The sequence below is a fragment of the Chiloscyllium punctatum genome, chromosome 27 (assembly GCF_047496795.1).
Source record: "Chiloscyllium punctatum isolate Juve2018m chromosome 27, sChiPun1.3, whole genome shotgun sequence".
NCBI lineage: Eukaryota > Metazoa > Chordata > Chondrichthyes > Orectolobiformes > Hemiscylliidae > Chiloscyllium > Chiloscyllium punctatum.
In genome coordinates, this window is record NC_092765.1 from 15,958,401 (window position 1) to 15,982,074 (window position 23,674).

Below are 23,674 nucleotides of genomic sequence, written 5' to 3' on the forward strand. Positions count from 1 at the left end.
CCCTTATTAAAATGGTGTCCTCCCTCATTTGCTATACCCCATACAAATACTTCCTTTGGTCTTTCCCAGACAGACATTCAAGAGTCTTAATAGCTGGTTCAGCTTTCTTATAAGTGGCCCCTTATCAAGCTAACCAAATTGCAACTGCCCCATAGAGTAGGGGGAGTAGATCTCCCGGATGTTAAAAACTACCAGTTGAGCTCTCTTTTATCCTATGTTGGTGACTGGGCCTGTGAGGATTCGGTGTCAATATGCTTAGATATTGAAGCTTCTCGGGTAAAGTGCCCTCTTTATTAGTCTGCTGTTCTTAGACAAAATGAGGGCGGTTATGGAGTATTGTCATAACCCGATAATTATCAATACTGTTAAAGCATGGAGGGCAATGCGGCAGAGTGAGGGCGATATAGCCAAAACCTCGTTTCTTACCCCTATAATTGGTATACTGGGTTTCCAACCAGGGATAATGGATTCCGAGTTTAAACTGTGGGCAGCTAGGGGTCTGTCTTACTTGGGTGACTTATTTGGGGGAGAAACAATGATGTCCTTTGATCAAATAACTCGTAAGTGCAGACTATCTAGTAGAGACCTTTTCCGTTTTTTTCAGATCAGGGATTTTTTCAAAAAAGAATCACGTTTAATCAACTCTTACAGATCCGACAGAGAGAAAGAGGGTGTTTAGTGCTAAGAACATACACTCTGTCAGCACTGTTTATTATCTGTTGGAGAGTGGCCCCTCGGACAAGACTGAGCAGCTTTGTGAGGTCTGGGAGAGAGAGTTGGGGGTGAGATATCCTCTGAGACATGGGAGAATATTTGGGAAATCTTTTTCAATAAAAATATTTTTTCTAAAAATTACACAATACCGGCTTATAGTCCAACAGGTTTATTTGAAATCACAAGCTTACGGAGCGCTGCTGCTTCGACGGGTGCAAGGGACTGCACTCCGTAAGCTTGTGATTTCAAATAAACCTGTTGGACTATAACCTGGTGTCATGTGATTTTTGTCTTTGTCCGCCCCCAGTCCAACACTGGCACCTCCAAATCATGAGAGAAATAAATTGACCTTTTAGATATTGTGTAAAATGATTCCATTGTATCAAGTAGACATAGGTAAAAACAATGACTGCAGATGCTGAAAACCAAATACTGGATTAGTGGTGCTGGAAGAGCACAGCGGTTCAGGCAGCATCCGACGAGCAGCGAAATCGACGTTTCGGGCAAAAGCCCTTCATAGGCCTTCTTGTCGACATTTTTCTGGTGTGACACAGTAAATTATTTTCACTTATCTTACAATGAGTTACTTAGTTGGAACTAGTATAGAATTGTCCAACAATTTTGCTTAGTTTTAAAAGCAACTCAAAATAGGCACGTACTAATGGTTGGACATTCTACGCAACTATTAAAATCAAAATATAACAAATCTGAAATGAGTTATGAGTCAGAATTGACCTTTCTTTTCTGAAGAAAACTTCCCATGGCCATGAAATGATTTTTCCAGGTATTGTGTTGTTGCAGCAGCTGAATCATCTCTGTTTGGATCCCATCCCACCTACAGGAATTGATCTTTGTTTACTTTCTGGTCTTGCAAAGACCTTACTTTGGTTGGACAGGCTTAGAATATGATTCTGCAGTTGAAGTAAACTTGCAGTCCATCTTAAACTATTGGGGTTTGGTTAGTTCAGTTGGGTGGGCAGCTGGTTTGCAATGCAGAAAGATGGCAACAGCATGGTTTCCATTCCTGCATTGGGTGAAATTATCACAAAGGACTCTCCTCAACTTCTCTGGGCCCTCAGTTTAAACTACCACCAGTTGTCTCTCTCTGAAGCAGCAGCCCTGTGGTCTGGCGATCATACCTTCAGACACACATTAACTATAGTATTAACTCCAAAATGTTTAATCTGTTTTATTTCAAATGAAATGTATTAGTCATGGTCATTCTGGCCAGAGTATTAAGACGTGAAAACCAGAGCCAAAATCTAAACCGTTTTGAAATGCAATAACTGGTAGAGAGGACTGAATACAATAATATAGGATAAATGTATGTATTAATACATTTATTACTAAACTGTTCATTGTCTTATCGATAGAAAAGTGCAGAGTAGTAAGCAGTTTGGAAATGTAGAATGGAATGCAGTTTAATCCTAAACTCTGAAAGGAGTGCAGAGTTAGTTGCAGGAAAAGATGCCCTAGGAGTTTGCAGTGATAAACAGTGTTCAGGAGATGGAATTGTGCTTCCAGATGGAGTAGGACTGTAAAGATGAAGATCCTTCAATAATCTCAAAACAGGAGAATGGCATAAACTGGGTACACTGAAGTCTTTCTGAGTGGGACAAATAATCACCTCTTCTTGTATTTAACTTGTGATTAATGGGACTTCATTTTCTGCTTCTACATCCAAAGGCTTTGGCCTGAATTTTGCAGGTGGCAGTGAAGGAATACTATTCAGCTGTACATTTGTGCTTACACAGACTTTTTTTTTTCCCCCCAGTTTTGAAAGGCATCTTTCAATGTTTGGAAATACTTTTCAGTTCAACATCTTCCATTTATAGCATATGTGATTAGGCATACAATAATGTTTCTCCTCGACCAATCAGATTGAAGGACCTTACATGATCCAGTATACAAAGAGGAGACAGAACTTGGATTTATAAAGCATCTTCCATCCTGTCAGGATGTCACAAAGTACTTCACAACTAATGAAGTGCATTTGAAATGCAGTTGTTGTAATTAAGGAAGAATGAAATCTCTATTCTGTTTGTGTTTGATTGTAGTTCAATAAAATCCCACCAACATGGCAGAAATCCTGATGCAATAATTTATTTCAGTCAGTTGTAGTGTGTAGATCAGGATAGTGGTGCTGGATTGTTAGCAAGGAACCATTTCCCAGTCATCGCTCGACGGGGGAATGATTGTCATTACTTTGCTACAGCACTTTCACTACTGTTAGAAAGAGCCCTCTTCTACACAAGTGAGAACTTTACAATTCTCATGACCCAACAGCTTGGTAATAATAGTATATATTTGCTAATGATGCTATACAGTCTGCATTTTAACATCTTTTTAATCAACTTGTTCACATTTGTTATGACAGACCTGTAGAGCAGGTGAGACTTAAATCCCGGCCTGTTGACCCATAAGCAGGATCATTCCATTGGCACAGGAGCTCGTGTGCAGTTTTATGTTGTACTTTTGAGTGTGTTGTATTGAACCACAGGTTGTTACCCTTACACAGTGAATTCTTGACTTTGACCAGGCCTTCAATATGAAGTGCAGGACGTAGTGTACAGAAGGAAATTAAACTAGACGGTTGTCACCAACGTTGACCTTTGAGGCTTTGCTAGTTATCGAATAGGACTTTTATAGCTCTAACTGCCCACTGTGGTGGTTGAGGGGAGTGGTGTTGGTGATCTACGTTCGTTTCTTAATAGGAGTGAAAAATAATTTTTATTTTCAATTTGGATTCAGTTGTGTCATTCAAATAACTGCTGAAGAATTTGAAAAATAAAATTACAAAGAACAGTGATATTAGATAAGGAACAATGCTGATATATTATTTAAATTTTCAATTGAATAAATTATTGCATTTTCCAGATATGCTGTCATTGCCTATGGATGTGCAAGCTGTCCGAAGATTACCTGTGGGAGAGATGGCTGTGGCACAGAGTTTTGCTATCACTGCAAACAGCTGTGGCACCCAAATCAGACCTGTGACAATGCTCGTCAACAGAGAGCCCAAAGTCTTCGAATTCGTACTAAACAAACGTCAGGCCTGAACTATGGCCAGGAACCAGGCAATGGTATGTGGTCAGTATCTACACAGTCACAGTTCATACAGGGCTTACAGTTCCAGATAGCCAATATCCACCAGTGTACTGCCTACTTTCCATATTTGTCATGGGTTTGTGTTGATCAATATGCATGGATTTCACTGTTGGTAAATGAAATATTATTCCACTTCTCCATGTTCACTTCAAATGTTTATTCTTATCTAACTTAGATACAAGTAATGTTAAATGTATTTTAATAATACACGGTATTTTGAAATAGCTTTATTTTTATTAGCTATATCCAGTTGAAACTTCGTTATGGTAGATGGAATGCCCTTTATTCTCTATGGATTAAATCAGCTATTTACAGCCCAATCATTCACTTCTGTCTCATTAGCAGATGATATCAAGCCATGCCCACGATGTGGGGCTTACATCATTAAAATGAATGATGGGAGTTGTAATCACATGACATGTGCTGTTTGTGGCTGTGAGTTCTGCTGGCTTTGCATGAAGGAGATTTCTGACCTCCATTATCTCAGGTAAGAGACAGCATCTTTTAATGATTAGAAGTTGTGTTCTTGGACTTGCAACAGTGGAGGGAGAGAAGCAATCACGATTAGATTTTTAAAAATAAAACTTTGCTTATTTTTGGATTAAAAATATGTCCTTGCAAGCAATGATATATTAACTTGCTCATTTGATGAGCTGGTGAGTGAAAGCTGTTATTTTATATAAAATGCATCAGAAAGTGTAATACAAAGAACCCCATTGAGGTCTGACCAAAGCGCTCTATAACTGAAGCATAACTCCATCACCTTGTATTACAGCTCTTTTGAGATAAAGGTCAATGCATATAGACTTACTTGACTACAGTTTGTACCTATTTGCTAGTGTTTAATGGTTTGTGTTTGTCAACACGCAAATCCTTTTCATCTTCCCCAAGTCCTAGTTTCTTGCATTTAGACGTAATTCTCCTTTATCATTCTTGGATCTTAAGTGGATGACTAATGTGCTTCTGTACATTGAAGTTTATCTGCCACTGTTTTTTTTCCCCAATTATTGAATCCCTTCTTTAGTCCTTCCCATTGTAGTTTTCTGGTCCCATTTGTCCAATTTACTGTGTCTCTTAATTTGATTCCTTCTGTGAATTTGGATAAGCAACTCTTGGATATCTTCTTCCAAATAACAGTGTGTAGCCCAGTGCTAATTCCTGAGAGACCTCATATATCACATTCCCCTAGTCCGAGGGAGTTCCCTTTATCCTATGCTCTGGCTTCTACCTTCCAGCAAATTACAATGGACTCTGCTCATGGACTTCAGAGGAGACCAATGTTCTTGATCTCTCGCTATTGCTGGAAATTAATTTCTGTGCAATAACCTGTCTTCTATTTTAATAAACCCTTAATATTTATTGTCAAGCTCATGTGTAAAGATTGCCATTGGAACTGTAGAAGCCTATAAGCCATTGCCTGGAGAAAAGGTTAATGTCTCTCGAGTAGCCAGATTCCAAATCCGAAGTACAATGGGGAAGGTGACAAAATCTTCACATCATTTTGAATTCATTATGGCACTAGTATCTCACTAATTTCTGAACTGTGCTGGTATCAAAAGTTTAGTGGAATGCTGTAAATATCAGTCCAATTTTAAAAAAAATTCTTTTTTCCCAAGTCTCTTGCCTAACAGTGTACAGTAGCTCTAGTTTAATTCCACATAACATGAAGCCTGTTTTTCCACCTTGAAGGTTAGGAGGTAATTTCCTGTATCGCTTTACATTTCTGCTGAATTATACTTTTTACAGTCCCTAGAAATGCATTTGTTGTAAAATAACTCCGTTTTTCTATTGTGTATATACATAGCCTAAGCTCTCATGTTCTGATCAAGCAAACAAAATGCACATTATGATAAAAGATCATAGAGTCATAGAGATGTACAGCACAGAAACAGACCCTTCGGTCCAACTTGTCCATGCTGACCAGATATCCCAACCCAATCTAGTCCCACCTGCCAGCACCTGGCTCATATCCCTCCAAACCCTTTCTATTCATATACCCATCCAGATGCCTTTTAAGTGTTGCAATTGGACTAGCCACTACCACTTCCTCTGGTGGTTCATTCCATACACATACCACCCTCTCTGAAAACATTGCCCCTTAGGTCTCTTTTTATATCTTTACCCTCTCACCCTAAACCTATGCCCTCTAGTTCTGGACTCCCCCACCCCAGAGAAAAGACTTTGCCTATTTACCCTATCCATGCATCTCATGATTTTGTAGATCTATATAAGGTCACCCCTCAGCCTCTGATGTTCCAAGGAAAACGGCCCCAGTCTGTTCAGCCTCTCCCTATGGCTCAAATTTTCCAACCCTGGCAACATCGTTGTAAATCTTTTCTGAATCCTTACATGTTTCACAATATCTTTCCAATAGGAAGGAGACCAGAATTGCACGCAATATTCCAAAAGTGGCCTATCCAATGTCCTGTACAGCTGCAACATGACCTCCCAACTCCTGTACTCAATACTCTGACCAATAAAGGAAACCATACCAAATGTCGTCTTCACTATCCTATCTACCTGCAACTCCACTTTCAGGGAGCTATGAATCTGCACTCCAAGGCCTCTTTGTTCAGCAACACTCCCTAGGACCTTACCATTAAATGTATAAGTCCTGCTAAGATTTGCTTTCCCAAAATGCAGCACCTCACATTTATCTAAATTAAACTGCATCTGCCACTTCTTAGCCCATTGGCCCATCTGGTCCAGATCCTGTTTTAATCTGAGGTAACCCTCTTCGCTGTCCACTACACCTCCAATTTTGGTGTCATCTGCAAACTTACTAACCTGTTATACTCACATCCAAGTCATTTATATAAATGACAAAAAGTAGAGGACCCAGCACCGATCCTTGTGGCACTCCACTGGTCACAGGCCTCCAGTCTGAAAAACAACCCTCCACCACTAGCCTCTGTCTTCTACCTTTGAGTCCATAGACCTAAAACACTCTGTTTCTTCCTGTGCACATGCTGATCCAAGTATTTTGAGGAATTTTTTTTCTGTTTCAGATTTCCAACATGCAGCATTTTGCTTTTTTCAGAAATGTTTGTTGCCTGTTTAAATGTACTTAGATTGCAAATTCATCTCAGTCATGGTTCACAGCCTTTCAGCTACAGCAATATTGCCATCTAGCTGTGAGAGATGAATCTATTTTACATGGAACCAAATACGTGAAAAGCCATTTGGATAGGTACATGAATAAGAAAGGTTTAGAGGGATATGGCTAAAGTGAGGACTGCAGATGCTGGAGGTTAGAGTCGAGAGTGTGATGCAGGAAAGGCACAGCAGGTCAGGCAGCATCCGAGGAACAGGAGAATTGACCTTTTTGGACAAAAGCCCTTCTTCAGGAATGAGGCTGTGAGCCGAGGGGGTGGTGAGATAAATGGGAGGGGGATAGGGCTGGGGGGTGGAAGGTAGCTGAGAGTGCAGTAGGTAGATGGAGGTGGGGGTAAAGGTGATAGGTCAGAGAGGAGGGTGGAGCGGATAGCTGGGAAGGAAGATGGATAGGTCATGAGGGCAGTGCTGAGTTGGAAGGTTGGAACTGAGATAAGGTTGGGGGGGAGGGCGGAGAAGGGAGGAGAAATGAGGAAACTGATGAAAATCACATTGATGCCGTGGGTTTGGAGGGTCCTGAGGTGGAAGGTGTGGCATTCCTCCTCCAGGCGTCTGGTGATTAGAGATATGGGCCAGTTTCAGGAAGATAGGACCAGTTTAGTTTGGGAAACTGGGTTGGCATTGGACCCAAAGGGTCTGTTTCCATGCTATATGACTCCATGACTCTGTGTTTTCTTAATTGTGTTCAGTGATATGTTGGCATCTGGGCAAATATTGATGCTTTTATCTAAGTGAAAAAAATCCCTTTCTTCTGTTGCCATCTCTAGTCCCTCTGGCTGTACATTTTGGGGAAAGAAGCCATGGAGCAAGAAGAAAAAAATTCTTTGGCAGCTTGGCACATTGATTGGGGCTCCAGTGGGCATTTCTCTCATCGCTGGAATTGCTGTGCCAGCTATGATTATCGGCATCCCAGTTTATGTTGGTCGGAAGGTAAAGGAAAATAATAAAGTACATCTGCCCCTTTGTTTGTAACATATTGTTTTAATGTCCTCTGATAACATAAGCAATAAGCAGTAAGGCTGACAATTCAGCCCTTTGAGTCAGCTCCAACATTTAATATGATCACAGCTTGTCTTCTTGCTGAACACAATAAGCATGCAGTAAATTGTGAAGTTGGACCGGAGAATAATAATTGTTATATTTCATCTCGTGGATCTGAATGCTAATTTGGATTCTTCACCTTTTTTAATAGATTCACCTCAGCTAGTTGGCTCAAGCACTTCCTGTGGTACTGGAGTTCTACTTTCTAATCACTCCAAGCAAACAGTTTAAAAATCACACCACACCAGGTTATAGTCCAACCGGTTTAATTGGAAGCACACTCGTTTTCGGAGCGACGCTCCTTCATCAGATGGTTGTGGAGGTTGTCTACAACCACCTGATGAAGGAGCGGCACTCCGAAAGCTAGTGTGCTTCCATGGTTTACTATTATCATTTTCTGAGTTTTATTTTAATGCTAATAAGCCCTAAAATAAGGAATTTTCTTTGAGAATATTGCTCATGAAGTGGGGTTTCTTCCCAACTTGGTACCTGAAATTGTATTTTTGTTGGTGTATAAAATCCAGTTCGTTCTCTAGCAATATCCCAGACAAGAGCTCTGTCAAAGGGTCACTGGATTCAAAAACTTGACTCTTTTTTTTCTCGAGGGTTGCTGCCTGACCAGCGTTTTCTGTTTTTGCCCCAAACTCATCATTGTTCTTGTTTAAATACAGGTGTTTCATATCATCAAAATACTCAATTGCTGGGTATATCCTGGTTGAAGGAATATTGGAGTAGGCCATTCGTTCCCTCAAATTTGCTCTTTCATTCTAGAATGTGGTTGACCTTGTCCCTTAACATATTCCTGTGCTATCCCCATATTCCTTAATGTCATTAGTAACTAGAAATCTCTATCTTGAATTTAATGTTCCCCACATACATGCAGTTGCAAAGGGTCAATGGGTAACAAGTTTGCTGTGTAACACCTTCAGAAAATAAGAAATTGAACTGTATAAAATAGCAAAAGGATCTAGAGATGTAAATAATATCAATAAAAGCAGATTGGAAAAGATGTTAAAAACTAAGCACCAGATTTACATCTAAAGCAAAATGTATTTACTTGATTTGGAGATGCCGGTGTTGGACTGGGATGTACAAAGATAAAAATCACACCACACCAGGTTATAGTCCAACCGGTTTAATTGGAAGCACTCTAGCTTTCAGAGCGACGCTCCTTCATCAGGTGGTTGTAGACAACCTCCACAACCACCTGATGAAGGAGCGTCGCTCCGAAAATGAGTGTGCTTCCAATTAAACCGGTTAGACTATAACCTGGTGTGGTGTGATTTTTAACTGTGTTTGCTTGGAGTGATTAGAAAGTAGAACTCCAGTACCACAGGAAGTGCTTGAGCCAACTAGCTGAGGCAACTGGCTTTGATGCTTTCAAAAGGAAACTTGATGAGTATATGAGTGACCGACAGAGCCATAGAACGATAGGCTTAAAGGTTGGATTGAATGATTGTTTCTCTCCTAAATCCTCTACAGTTTGTCCAACCCAAACACTAAGAAGGTAATTCTGGCTGAGTTCAGCCACAGATTAGTGATTGATCAAATTGGTTTTGAATTAAAATTTATATTAGCATTTTAGTTTATGATAATTTTGGAAACTAAACTTTCATTTATTTCCAGTAGCGAAATGGCATTGGAACATTGATTTACTTTGGGGGGGTGGGGGTCAGTTAGCTCATTTGGCCAGATAGCTGGCTTGTAATGCCAAGCTACTGTTAACAGCATGGGTTCAATTCCCACAGCAGCTGGGGTTACAATGAAGGAATATCCTTCTCAACCTCTCCCTTCTCTGGAGGTTAAACACTTCCAGTCGGCTCGCGCTCTCTCTAATACCAGAGTAGCCCTGCAGCCTACTAGGACAATGGTAGTTTTATCTCTTCCCCCGATTTTTTTTTTAACTTGAAATGGTTGCACCGTCTAATTTGCAATGAAGAAAAGGGAATAAGTTCTTTACCATTTGCTGTAAAGCAAATTTAAAACCAACACCAAGCATGGAAACACATTAGATATTTACCCCTCCATGTAACCTATGCAGTATCATGTAAACCTGTCAATTTCAGGAGTTTTGTTCAGATTGAAGAAAGTTGGCGTATGTAGGATGCAAGCAAAAAAACATGTTCCTGTTCTCTTTGAAGGTTTTCTTTTAAATTTGTAAATGTCTTAACTAATTCTGGCTTTTGTTATTTAGATTCACAGTCGCTACAAAGGAAAGAAGACTTCAAAGCACAAAAGGAATCTGGCAATTACTGGTGCAGTTACCTTATCTGTTATTGCTTCTCCTGTAATAGCTGCAGTCAGTGTAGGTAAGCTCTGATTTTCTGAATGGAGACTGGATCTCACAACAAACACAATATCCACAGAATGACTAACTTTCTGTTAAAATAAGATTTACTGCCTTGGCTCAGTTTTCAAGTTGGAGGAGCAAGAATGATGCTTTTCCAAGATTTTATTTGTTGTCTGATACTCTGATTGACTGAACTATGGACCCATCAGCTCTAACAATGCTCATATAATAAACCTCTTGATTTTGTTTGGCTGAATCCAAACTCATCTTGACATTTAGAATCTCTTTACCCTCTTGAGGAATCTCATTGTCTTCCCTCAAGTGTTTTTGCTGTTATTGATAATGAGTGTCATTGTTACTGTGAAAGAAATAAGGGGCAACACCAATCCTTTCATCGCATGTTAGTCACAATCCATGATGGATTGTTGGTCTGAATCTATATTTTTAAATGCAGTAATGCTAATCACTCCTACAAGCAATCTGTCTCATACTGTCCAACATCTAACCACACAATAGTATAACCCAGGCATTAACATTGGGATCCTTTGAGGCTGAAACTGAATCATGTGTCTCATATGCAATCCTAAATCTTTCATGTAGTGGTTGTAAATACTAGTGAGACAAGGACAGAAACAAATTGTTAATCTACCTGATTATTCTGTATTGCTCTGCATAACATATACATAATTAAATCTCACCTTGATTCAAATAACAAAGGGGCCATTTTTAAAAACAAGACAGACCCTTTGCTAAGACCATCTTTCCTGGCAAGCTTGCTAAACTTCTTCAGGTGAGTCTTTTGATTGTAATCCAAGTCAATAAGTGGGTAACTTGCCCCTCGGCTGAAGTTCTCAAGGAACCAGCTGTCTCTGTTGCTGAAGGAATTCTCCTAATGTAAGTCTGGGCTGAATCAACTGACTATTGTCATTTTCATTTGAATTAGATGACAAGCTGTAAAATTGGCTTTAGTAGAAATTCAATTCCTGCAGTAAATGGCCTTTTATTTTTGCGTAAATCTTTTCTTTAAAGAAGTACAATAAAAATTGTAAACAGTGACCCTGCCTTACCCTGAAAAAACATTACAACTGGATATCTCAGCTGGTCAACTAATCTTTTGAAGATGTCTTATGAATGTTTCTCTGATACAAGTATTATTTGCGTGCCTACAGTAAATTAGTTTTCTTTTGTATAAATAATTAACGAGTAAAATCAGTGCTGCAGATTGGTTACAGTTGTCAATGCACATTTCAGAGGGATGGAACTTTGGGAGCTGGCTGTTTTTTTTTGTTTCTCAGCAAAGCATTACTAAGGTCAGGTCTGCTTTCCTTTAAGGAATTGGAGTTCCCATCATGTTGGCTTATGTTTATGGCGTGGTCCCAGTATCACTTTGCCGTGGCGGTGGATGTGGAGTTAGTACAGCCAATGGAAAAGGAGTGAAGATCGAATTTGATGAAGATGATGGACCAATTACTGGTAACTATCAGACACAAAGCTGAGAGTCACTTTAAAAGGGCTACATCAATATTCAGCATGCATTAGAAATTTAGAGCTAATTGTATCCCAGAATATTTTGCAGCTCTATCAGAAGGGTATAGTGTGTAAGTGTGTATTTTGCCAGCTGGCTACGTATATGTCTTATTCCGTTTTGCAGACTACCTCCCGATCACTAGTGCATCCATTTGTTCACCTGGTGTATTTGCTTATTTACCGGAGGATGTGTATATGTTTGCTTACACATTATGCTTGTTTGTGCATATGTGTTTGTGTATCCAAAGCCTGTTTACCCACATATGTACATGTTTAGTCACATCTTTTTCTATCTTATATAGACATCTCTTCTCACCTGTATGTCTGTTTACATATAGCAAGTTCTCACTACTGTCTACACATGTACCTACCTGCAAAATCTGTAAATGTACTGGAAATGGAACCATGTATTGGAAATGGCTGCAACAGGTGCACAGTAGAACAAATCTGATGCAGTAACAAAACAGTAATTGGAGAAACTCAACAGGTGTGGGAGCATCAGCGGAGAGAAAGCAGAGTCAACATTTCTGGTCTGGTGGTTTGTTGAATAGTATTCCCCAGCATTCCCATTTACAAGGGGCTGGATTTGATAGTGGCAGTAGGGAAGTCATGGCAGCTGGGCACACACATACACCTGAAATGACTGGGGAGATGCAGCAGGTCTGGCAGCATCTGTGGTGACAAAACAGAGTTAACGTTTTGTCTGACTGAACCCTCTGGACCTCTGCTTTGTCTCTAATAGATGCTGCCAGACTGCTTAGGTTTTTCCAGCGATTTCTGGCTTTCTTTGGCTTTTTTTGTTTAGCAAGAAACACACATTGCCTCCTTCAGGATGTCCCACTGGTCAACTGATCCTCACTTAAGGAGCCAATGGTGGGACCGCAAGGATGGAGAAGTGTCTGATGAGAGCTGCTGGCCAAATGGAAGCTCCTGTGATTTGCTGTGTCATTCGGGAGGCTGTGGCTGGAGTGAGGGTTACCAGAGGATTGACCAGTGAGCTTGGGGAGGGGGCACAGGTACACTACGTCAGGCTTTAAGGTTTTGTTGAGGGGAGGTCATGAGAAGAGAGTCAGAAGTGAGCGACTGTGGTGACCTTTGATCAGGCACTTAGTGTCTTTTGAAAGGGGGGCTCTTCCACACCCTCCCCTTGTGCCCCAGTCCCCCCATTGGAAGATCACTACCTGTTTTCCCTCTTGTGTATGGTGTGTCCTGCCATCTGAGAGGAGATTATTAATTGCTGACTTAAAAGCTTCAGTTGACAGTGTGGTGGGTACCCATCCACAAATCGTCCTGCTCCAACTTGATTCTGGAGGAAGTGAGAATGTAGTGGGGTTGGACCCGCCACCATTCCACCGAATTGAAGCCTCAACTGCGGCACCGTGGCTCAGTGGTTAGCACTGCTGCCTCACAGCGCCAGGGACCTGGGTTTGATTCCAACCTCAGGCGACTGTGTGGAGTTTGCACATTCTCCCCATGTGTGGGTGGGTTTCCACCGGGTGCTCCAGTTTCCTCTCACAGTTCAAAGCTGTGCAGGTTAGCTGAACTGGCCAAAGTAAACTGCCCATAGTATTCTGGATGTGTAGTTTAGGTGCATTAGCCATGGGGAAAAATGCACAGTTATAGGGATAGAGTCTGGATGGGATTCTCTTCAGTTGGTTACTGTGGACTTGTTGAGCTGAATGGCCTGTTCTCACACTCGAAGAATTCTGTGGTATTCTATTCTATGGTAAGAGATCTTTTAAAAACTAAATCCCCCAATCAAGCCTGAACTTCAACTCAGAAATGTAATTTAATTTTTTTTTAGAAACTACCTATTATTTCCGTCCAATAAATGCCGCTGTGAATTTGAAGTAAAACTTATTAAATCTTGAGTTTGTAAAAAGGTGACAATTCTGTTTCAGAAAAATAATATAAATGGGAATTTAAATGTGATAATTGTTTCAGATAGTCACACAGGTTGAAATTTAACCTTGAGAATTAGTGGTATTTTATATTCCTGTAGGAGACAGATGACAAGTGAATGAACATTAAATAATCATGAGAGTTTTTAACATTATTCTCTAATATGGGTCTTTCTTTATCTATCTCTTCCACTTTCTCTGCCTTGTCTTTCTCTCTCCTCCTAATCTTTCTGTGATCTTTCAGTTGCTGATGCTTGGCATGCTCTGAAGAACCCCAGCATTGGAGAGAGTAGTGTCGAGGGATTGACCAGTGTTCTGAGTTCCAGTGGCAGCCCCTTAGATGGTGTGAGTGTAATGCAGAGCAACTACAGTGAGACTGCCAGCTTTGCAGCTTTATCGGGGGGCACGCTGACTGGAGGGGCACTGTCAGGGAGCAATGGACAGAACGGCAGGTAAATATTAACTCCATTTTTTTCCTGTAAAGGTGCTAAAGAAATAGGGGACAGGTGGAATTTAAATTCTGGAATATAACTATTGTTGCTTGCTGTAAAAAGGGGGGAAAAAAGACACCTGGTTCACCAATGTGCTTTAGGGAAGGAAATCTGCCATCCCTACCCGGGCTGGTCTGTATGTGCCTCCAGATCCACAGCAATGCAATTTACTCCTGATTGCATCTAAGTTGGAAAGGCATGCCACTCAATATGAGGACAGATAGGGACGATGACAAATGCCATCCTTGCCAGAAATGCCCACATGTCATTAAAGAATAAAAACATCTAGTTAAGGGTGGAACAGAGCTTGGTTCTGCCATTGTTGAAATTCACTCTGGAAAAGATGATCTCCTTTCTCTCTTGTATTGTTTTGAAGATATCGTGTGACAATGACAAAACAGTTGTATACTTATACAACATGCACATGATGGCATAGGTGTTAAAGATAAAAGACCCGTGTCAAATTGCATCAATGTTTTCATTTGTGATACAATAGCAATGATCACATCCAAAATGATCCAAAGGATGATGTTAAGCCTACAGCAAACTTCAGATGAACCTTTCAATCTCATTGATTAAAAGTACAAAATACAAACCTGCCTTCTACTCTTGATTTAAAGTGCAGAGCTTGCAATAAGGAGGGGAGGAAACTTTCTATCAGTTCTTTCAATCTGGAATTAGTTACAATTAGTTAGTGACAAAGCTGAAGTATAAATCTTATTCTGCCATTATGAAATTTCATGTGCTACTTACCTATCGTTTGGTAAGGTTGTGCATTAATTCACCTAAAGAGATGCCTTCAGTAGACCTATCTTTCTACAATACGTAGTAAGATTTACAGAATATAGGATAGACTGGACCTAATTATTTTGAGGAAGAGATTGCAGTATCAAATTGAAGATCGGGACTGAATAGACTAGGGAACTTGGGACAGTGAAGAATGTGGGGAAGTGGCTGCTATCGCTCATGATGCAGTAATACATTCCCCTGTAAAACTGGATATCCTTTGCTGAATCTATGAAGAAATGTGAGGGGAACTGTTTCAGGTTTGGAGTGCCATATTGAAGTGAGAACTTGATTTTGATAACAAACCCAAGTATGATGTTTTTCAATATGTTTCACAGGTTGGAGATTCAGACTGATATTAAAAAAGGCTACAGTTTGAATAAAGATTCCATCAGCCTTGGAGCAACCAGTGATAATGCCAGCACTAGGGCTATGGCAGGTTCAATCATCAGCTCATACAATCCACATGACAGGTGAGATAAGAAACATGCCAGGCTGCTACAGAATGGATAACCAGTAAACTGCAACTTTTACTGAGGAAACCTCCAGCCAGTAACTATTAAAGTTTGGAAATTGCTTCATTCTTTAGATTTGATTAGATTGATCCACATATTCCCAAAGTAGGTCATATTCTAAATCTAATTTTAATTCCATGAAGGCAATACAGTTCATTTCTTTAACTTCAGCTTGTCACGAGGATTGTCAGAGCCTGGGAGCATGTTGTTTTCGGATCTTTCCAGTCACAACTGGTTTGAGTCAGTTGAGGCTCAAGAATGATTGATTGAAAATAAAAAGGGGAGTTTATGCCAAAAGGGAAATCCTTTACACACAGTTCTTATATTTGCATTCTTTCACCCTCTTGTCTTGGAAGATCTTACTCTCTTCCACTTTTGTAAAGCTTTATATTTAATACTACCTTTATTGATTAATCATTTCATTCAGAAAATAGCAACATCAAGCAACAAATGTCAGGGATCCCCAGCAGGTCAGGCAGCCCATGGGGAAAGTGAAACAGGTCTTGTTAGAACTGGGAAAAAGTTAGATTGTAAGAGGTTTTGAGCAAGAACAGGAGTAGGAAAGAACAAACCAGAAATGTCTAAGACATAGTAGAAGGTAAGAATGATTAAATATCAAAATAGATGGTGCAAGGCAAAAGAGCATGGCAATGGGATGAGAGAAACGAAAGATGGTTTTGTGGAACTGTAAATGACATTGACAGTATTATTATTGTCAGCTGTTGGCCAAAGAAGTGGGAGTTGTGGTTATGACTGGAAATTTTTGAACTCATCATCAATTTCAGAAAGCTGCAAAATGTCTAAACAAGAAATTGGGCACTGTTTCTCTGGGTTCTGTTCAACTTTAATTAGAACACTACAGGAGGCAAAGTCAAATGGGGGAGAATTAAAAGAACAAGCACCTTGAAGCTTGGGATCATGATTGTGGACTGAATGAAGGTGCTGTACAAAGAAATCATGCAATCTGTCCCTAATATAGAAAAGCCTGCTCATTATCAATGAATACAGTGTACCAGGCTGAGAGAACTAGAATCATCATCTAACATGATAATCTTCTGCCAAAAATCCACTGGATGCATAATTCCATTTAATATTGAAATTCTTCACTATTTGGGGAGCAGTTACATTAGGAAGTTAAATCTGCAATGCTTCAGCACTCTCCAGGAAAGTCAAAGTGCTGTGCCTAAATTTGACTCTGACTTACATGTTTAGGAACTTTTTAAAGAATAAATCGGAAAAACTCTATTTTAACAATGTCTTTTCAAACATATTGTATCATCTTTAGAACAAAGCTATTAAATGTTAGAGGCAACATGGACTTTTCCTTTTAAAGGCTGCAAAAGATGAGCCTAATTTCTCCCAGTTTTGGCGAAACATTTTTTACCTGTGGTGGAGAAGTCTCTGTTTCACCCATTCACCAAGACTTGTCTGGTTGTTCTTCACTTCTGGTGATGAACCGTGATAAAAGTAGAAGCACAGTTGGTTAGTTTGGTCCAATATTAAAACTGAGCTGCAAGAGTAGGGTTATATCAGGGTCTGAAAAAGGTCACAAAGTAATTAGGAATTACCTTATTCATGTCAAAGCAGAATGGTCACTTGTGATGAGGAAATGTATCATTTTCATTAGTTTGCATGATTATGCAGATTGAACAAAACTTCAGTTTTGGATTAAAAAACAGCTAATAATTCATCTCATCTTCTATTCAGCATTTTGAACACAACTGTAGGGCTGCCTATAAATGAGATGGTAACTATGGCAAAATCTAAATCTGTAATTGAGAGCTTCATGCTAAGATAATTCATTTCTGTTTTCAATACAGGGAGTGCAATAATCTAGAAGTGCAAGTTGACATTGAAACCAAACCCAGCCACCTTTGCTTAACCAGTGGTAGCAGCATTGATGAATCACTTCATATCCACACTCAGTCAGTGGAGGGACTGTGCTGTGACGAGAAGGCCAACTCTTCCAATAGTGACCACAGAGACTGTATCACAAGTAAACCCTGCGATGTAACTCTTGCCCAACCAGAAAGCATAAGAAGTGATGAAGATAGCACAGACACTCAGTCAGATGATGTGCCTGACATTAGTTATGATGAATGTGATTCACCCAGTCCAGTGAATAGCAGCCAGTTGGAGATTGCTGCTTCAGATGTCAAGCTCTTAAATGATGAGAGTGTGGATGGTGATGTTGATGAACAAAAGGAATACGTGTTTGACAAAGATGGGCAGCCAACGGTGACTGTATACTACGTTTAAACTTATAACCCTCACATAATTCATCAACACACAACATGCACCTTACTTTTCAGCCTATGGAATTATATTGTATTTGATGTCTCAATATAATGTGCTTAAATGTACAAGATTTCATTGCACAATCACATTTTTGATGTAGTAAATAAAGATTTTAATTATTTTTTGTGAAACCTGTTAGCACTTCCACTGTTACTTTTGCATGAATTTAAGCAGAACTGTTTCTTTCTCAGAATCCTTCTCCAACAAAAGAAATCTCAGTCCTACAGGGATGATAGATCTTTCCAAATTGTTCTTGATCATCCCAAATGTGAAGATTTGCTAGATGCTGGTTGATGTGGAGCCCTGCCCTTTCTGACTTGTAAAACATGCATTCCAAACAAATAATTTTACAAGAATATACCAGTCACCACATTTAGGATCCATATGGGTTCTGATTTGCAGGATGCCATGTCTCAATGTGGTTGCATACCAAATGAGTACAATGAAACTAGTCTTTTAATTTGGATTTTCAACTCTCACTTCAAGCTTTGTACGTACATCTAAAAAGATAATGTTGTCAGTACAAAGTCAGTTGTACTGGTATAAACTGGTCTCCACTGCAAACATCCAGGCAGCTGTAGATTTTAGCTTTTTTTTTGAGGGGAACAAAACAGGAATATCTGTCACAGAGAAACTGGAACAAATGGAAGTCTCGTTGCGACTTGTTTTGATCCATGTCACCTTGTATTTTAGGATGGTTTAATAGTACCTCCAGTTAGCATGGATTTCCAAACTCCACCCATTAAAATTCTTCATTCTGTTTGGGTGATTAGAGCAAGAAACCCTGTTTCGACTGAACGCTTTTGACAGTCCGAAAAATCTCTCAATGCCTGAAATGCCTTTTAACAACCTGGAGTGTACTTGTGACTTTTTTGCACTATAGTTTTCCAAGGACCACTCTACTGCTAGTGAGATAGTGTAAGAGCCTAATGTATATACTTTAGTGGCTATCACAATTCAGAATATTCCAATTTAGCTATCTGGGCATTGATTGTCACACTACAATAATAACTTGACACTGATCAGGGCACCTTACTGTCTCAAATCAGCCTCTTCTATTTTAAATATGATTTCTGTTTGCATATATTTCATGGTGAATGTCATAAGGTTAAAAAATGAAATGGACAAAACCTATCAAGTCTTTAATTTATAATGTTTTGAACCAAACTAAATTGTAAATGTATTTTTCTGATTTATTAAATGCTACAGTGGATATTACATTGCTTTAAATACAGTCTCCTTTAAAACCAAGAGAGAACTCTGTTCTAATGGAGTAGGCAGCAGCAGTGCTTGCTGGAGTGTTTAACTATTCCAGCTTTTTGTTTCCTCTGGGTTAATTTCACTTGGGAAGCAATAGTAATACTGGAATTGCTCTTAGCACCCCAAACTATCTCAAATTAGGCAGAATTATCTCTTCTGAATGTTGTTAATTGACTCTTTCTAGAAAGTTTACATGTGTCGTTCTCAAATGAGAACAGGGTGGGATTTGGCTGTGAAGAGCTCTCTAGTTAACAGCTTGTTGAGTGCTGACATCTGAGTATGTAGGTTCACACCAGGAGCAACTTGACTCGGTCTGGTGTCTTGTGGAGCCACACTCTAGCAAGTCAGTGTCTCCAAGGTAGTGGGGAATAACATTGCAAAATATCTTTTTAGTGGAGTTTAATTATTCATGAACTGTCACTCCTTGCAAAACATGCACAGCTACAGGTTCTTCAACTCCCTGATCCTACCACAGTGCCACAAGCACATAATAACAGTGCAAGCAAGAATCTGTGATCAGAGCAGTTTTTTGTTATTTTAAAACTACCACTTTGTTATTGCTTAATGTAAATATGAAAAAAATAAAGCAAATTGTCTGACTTTAATTCTCACACCTCATTGACTCGTTTTTATTCACCTTGTGCATCATTGCTCTGGCTATTATGAAAGGGACTGAAGGATTGTGTTAACTGTTTGGAGTTAATCTTTGCTGTTGTTAAATTGCTGCAGGTGCAGTGTGGAAGATTCTCACATCACCATCCTATATTTAAATGAATATGTTAATGTCATTTAATGAAAAGTGCAGCAAGATCCCACTGTTTCAGATAGCAAATGCAGGTTCATAAACAAGCTGTAAACATCACTGAGTCTACATGTGTTGTGCTCCAGTTAAATTCGATCTTTTGAAACAAGGATTGATCTGAATGTTTCTGATAGTGAGGGGAAGTAAGTAAATACTGGTAATGTACTGTTGATCATTGACCAAGAACCATTGGTGGAGAAGATATGTGGAATTCTGACAAGGAATCTTCATTCTTGTGGTCTGTTCTAAATCAAACAGGGAGAATGTTGCTTTTCCCTTGGTCAGTGTTTGGAGTCCATAGAAACTTATTCATGAAAGAATCAATCATATTATAGAATTGCTTAGGTTTAAGCACCAAAGGAGGCCACTGTACATGTCAGCAACTACTGCAACAATGTGAAACAAATCTCACTACCATGGTTGTCACATTACCCCTGTATTTCTCTCCAGTTCAAATCTTTGATCTCAGAGGGGAATAATAATGATCTCTGCCACATCACATCAATGGCAAACATTTACATTTAGGATTATAGAGTCATAGAACTGTACAGCCTGGAAACAGACCCTTTGGTCCAACTTATGCATGTTGACCAGATATCCTAAATTAATATAGTCCCATTTGCCAGCATTTGGCCCATATCCCTCAAAGCCCTTCCTATTTATATACCCATCCAGATGCCTTTTAAATGTTGTAATTGTATCAAACTCCACCACTTCCTCTGGCAGCTCATTCCATAGGAGAAAGTGAGGACCACAGCAGCTGGAGAGTCAGAGTTGATAAAATATGGTGCTGGAAAAGTACAGCAGGTCAGACAGCATCGAAGGAGCAAGGGAGTTGATTTTTCGGGGAGAACCCTCCCTCATATATGCACTGCCTTGTGTGTGAAAACATTGCCCCTTAGGTCCCTTTTAAATCTTTCTCCTTCACTTTAAACTGGTGCTCTTTAGTTTTGAACTCCTCCACCCACAGGAAAAGACCAGGAAAAGATTTGCACACAATATTCCAAAAGTGGCCTAACCAATGTCCTGTACAGCTGGAACATAACCTCCCAACTCCTATACTCAATGCATTGACCAACACAGGAAAGTATACCAAATGCCGCCTTCACTATCCTATCTACTTGCAACTCCACTTTCAAGGAACTATGAACTTGCACTCCAAGGTCTCTGGTTCAACAACACTCGCCAGGACCTCTCCATTAAGTGTATAAGTCCTGCCCTGATTTGCTTTTCCAAAATGCAGCACCTCCATTTATCTAAATTAAACTCCATCTGCCACCCCTTGGCCCATTGTACTCTGAAGTAACAACTCCCAGATTGTGGTTTTGAAGTAGGAAATTCACCATCAGTATGTTGAATGGGGGAGAAGATGAAACAGCTAAATAACTACTTTTATGTACAAATTTTTCTTAACCCATTTGCTCTTGTACACTCCTGAAATAATATCCACACCATTCCCAATAATCAAATTTCTACAGTCTGTTTGTTTTATTTCCCTGCATTTATATCTAAAAAGACTGGAGTATCAACTCCCTTAGGGTTAACCGTTCCACTAACACATCATATGTCAACTGAATTTATATACCCATTTCTTGTTTGTCATCATAAATAGGTTATCCTCCTTCCAGTAATTCACATCTGCTATCCTTCAGCCTAATATCTCATTGATAGAGTTAACACCAGGTTTTACATCTATGTTTAATCCTGACCAGAGTCCAACTAATCTGGACTCTAACATCTATACTGTCCCTAAACTGAACTAAAATCGCCTACCCATGTTCCTAGTCTTGATGAGCCTGGGCTTGTAATATTAACCCAGACCACAAAATGGTTGTAGGCACTGGATACTGCAAAGGCGATGAATCCTGAAGATGTGCTCCAGTGCTTATTGTATCCATAGCTGCTCCAGTATACACCAGCAACCATCCAACCAGACTTGGAAAAATATGGCTGTTCCTTCAGAGTCGCTGGATCAAAATCCAGAAACGTCCCCCCACCCAACAGCATTGTTGGTCTAACTACAACACAGTCTGCAGTGGTTTAAGGAGACAGCTCACCACCTCTTCTCAAGTGCAACAAGAAATGGGCAGTGAATGCTAGCCCAGCTAGAGATGCCCATATCATATAAGTAAGTTTTTAAAATGCCACCCCTAATCTTAGCTACTGTCTTAGATCCTTTTCCAATTCAGACTACCCAAACTCTGATCTAAACCCAGAATTAACCTAAAATCCTCAACCTGAATTTCTACTGAAATATGATTCCTATCACGATCTTAAAGAAATCCTCACAGTACCAACAGTTGTCTTGAACCCCAAATCTCAGTAAAACCATACACGAACCCCAAATAAACTTCACCCACAGAATAAAGAATCCTAAATTGGTCACAGTTTAAAATGAATCCCAGATAAGCGGAGAGAATGGCAAGTAAAATGAACTAAAACCAATAAAAAGCATGAGCTAAACTAATGCGGCGAACACTTGATGAGAAAAACGAAAATACAAAAAAACTTTGTCTTAACCAGCATTTTAAATATAAAAAAGGGTCTCTCGATAAACCGGCAACAAAAAAAAATACGCTTGAAATACCAGAAATTATCGCGATCTCTATTATGTCCATCTACCGCAGTTAGTTAATGGTGAGAGTAGGAAGATTCTCTGCTGCTAAGGTTTATTTAAGACAAGGCTGCAATATGATTTAAGTGAGTTACGCTGTAAGTAAAGTATAACACGCCCCCAGTATTACTGAAATGTGTTTTCACATTGATTATGTTAACTTCTTGATCAATCGGAATATTTGATCAACCTGCACATCATTGTCTCTGAGGTGCCGGTTAATAAAAAGCTTGTTGTACAAACATGAAATAATTACTCTGCTACCTGCGGAAACTAATCTTTGAGAATGACATGAATCATAGAGAGGTGCCAATTGGCCCATCATTGTCTGTGTTAACTCTTTTAAGAAACAGTTATGCGTGAGTTCTTTAACCCGGCTCCCATGAAATTCCCAGTAAAATTAACGTGAAATTTTATACTAAAAATTTCAGCATATTGACAGGCAGTTCTGTAAGTGATATCCAAGCCCTACTCCCTTCCTGTGCTGTAGACTGGGAAGACCATCCCAAACAAACCCGTGAAAACCTGGCTGCACCAGTAGAGTGTGCTGTAGTATTACAAAAAAGTGCTGTGTTCTAAAACATAAAATAAACCCTTTAATGACCCCTGATTCGAATCTGTTTTGGTGAGGAGAGGGGACAAAATTATAGAAAGTTACAGCACTGAGTAAGGCCATTTTGCTCATTATGTCTGTGCTAACCACAGGACAGCTATCCAGTCTAATGTTACTATCAAATTTTAGCCCTAGCACTTCATCCCTCAGTTCTTTCCAAATACAATGAGGGCTTGAATCTTTACCATCCTTTAGGGCAGGGAGTTCCATCACCTTCTGGGTAAAGAACATTCTTCCTCACTACCTCTTAATTTTTATAGCAGTTGTTTACCTCTACGACACCAAATAGGTCCTTCCTATCCATTCTATCTAGGCCACATATAATTTAATGTTAAAAATCACACAACAACAGGTTATAGTCCCAACAGGTTTATTTGGAAGCACCTTCATCAGGTGATTGCAAGTAATAGATCTCAATTAAATGTCTCCTCTGTACCACAGAAAACACCACCAGCCTATCCAATCTTAGTTCATGCTAAAATTCTCCAGTTCAAACAATGTATTGGGTGCCTATCACTACCACATAGTCTTTCCTGTAATGCAATCAGTATCTAACTGGACTAGTGTTTTATATAGGGAAAAACAATGACTGCAGATGCT

The 23,674-nt window shown here is 39.6% G+C and overlaps 1 protein-coding gene across 3 annotated transcripts in view; it reads left to right on the forward strand.

The window, feature by feature from the left end:
- Positions 1-19,650, forward strand: part of rnf19b (ring finger protein 19B) — a 178,594-nt gene extending 158,944 nt beyond the window's left edge. Inside the window, exons 4-11 of one of the 3 annotated variants that reach the window (XM_072548165.1) lie at positions 3,592-3,797; positions 4,165-4,309; positions 7,704-7,866; positions 10,172-10,286; positions 11,600-11,740; positions 13,940-14,147; positions 15,311-15,445; positions 17,308-19,650. In XM_072548165.1, coding sequence (XP_072404266.1) covers positions 3,592-3,797; positions 4,165-4,309; positions 7,704-7,866; positions 10,172-10,286; positions 11,600-11,740; positions 13,940-14,147; positions 15,311-15,445; positions 17,308-17,746 — 1,552 coding nt within the window. In that variant the 3' untranslated portion in view covers positions 17,747-19,650. Of the gene's footprint in view, positions 1-3,591; positions 3,798-4,164; positions 4,310-7,703; positions 7,867-10,171; positions 10,287-11,599; positions 11,741-13,939; positions 14,148-15,310; positions 15,450-17,307 lie in introns of those variants that run through there. The other 2 variants (XM_072548166.1, XM_072548167.1) reach the window with 2 other exon arrangements.
- The last annotated feature ends 4,024 nt before the right edge of the window (positions 19,651-23,674 follow it).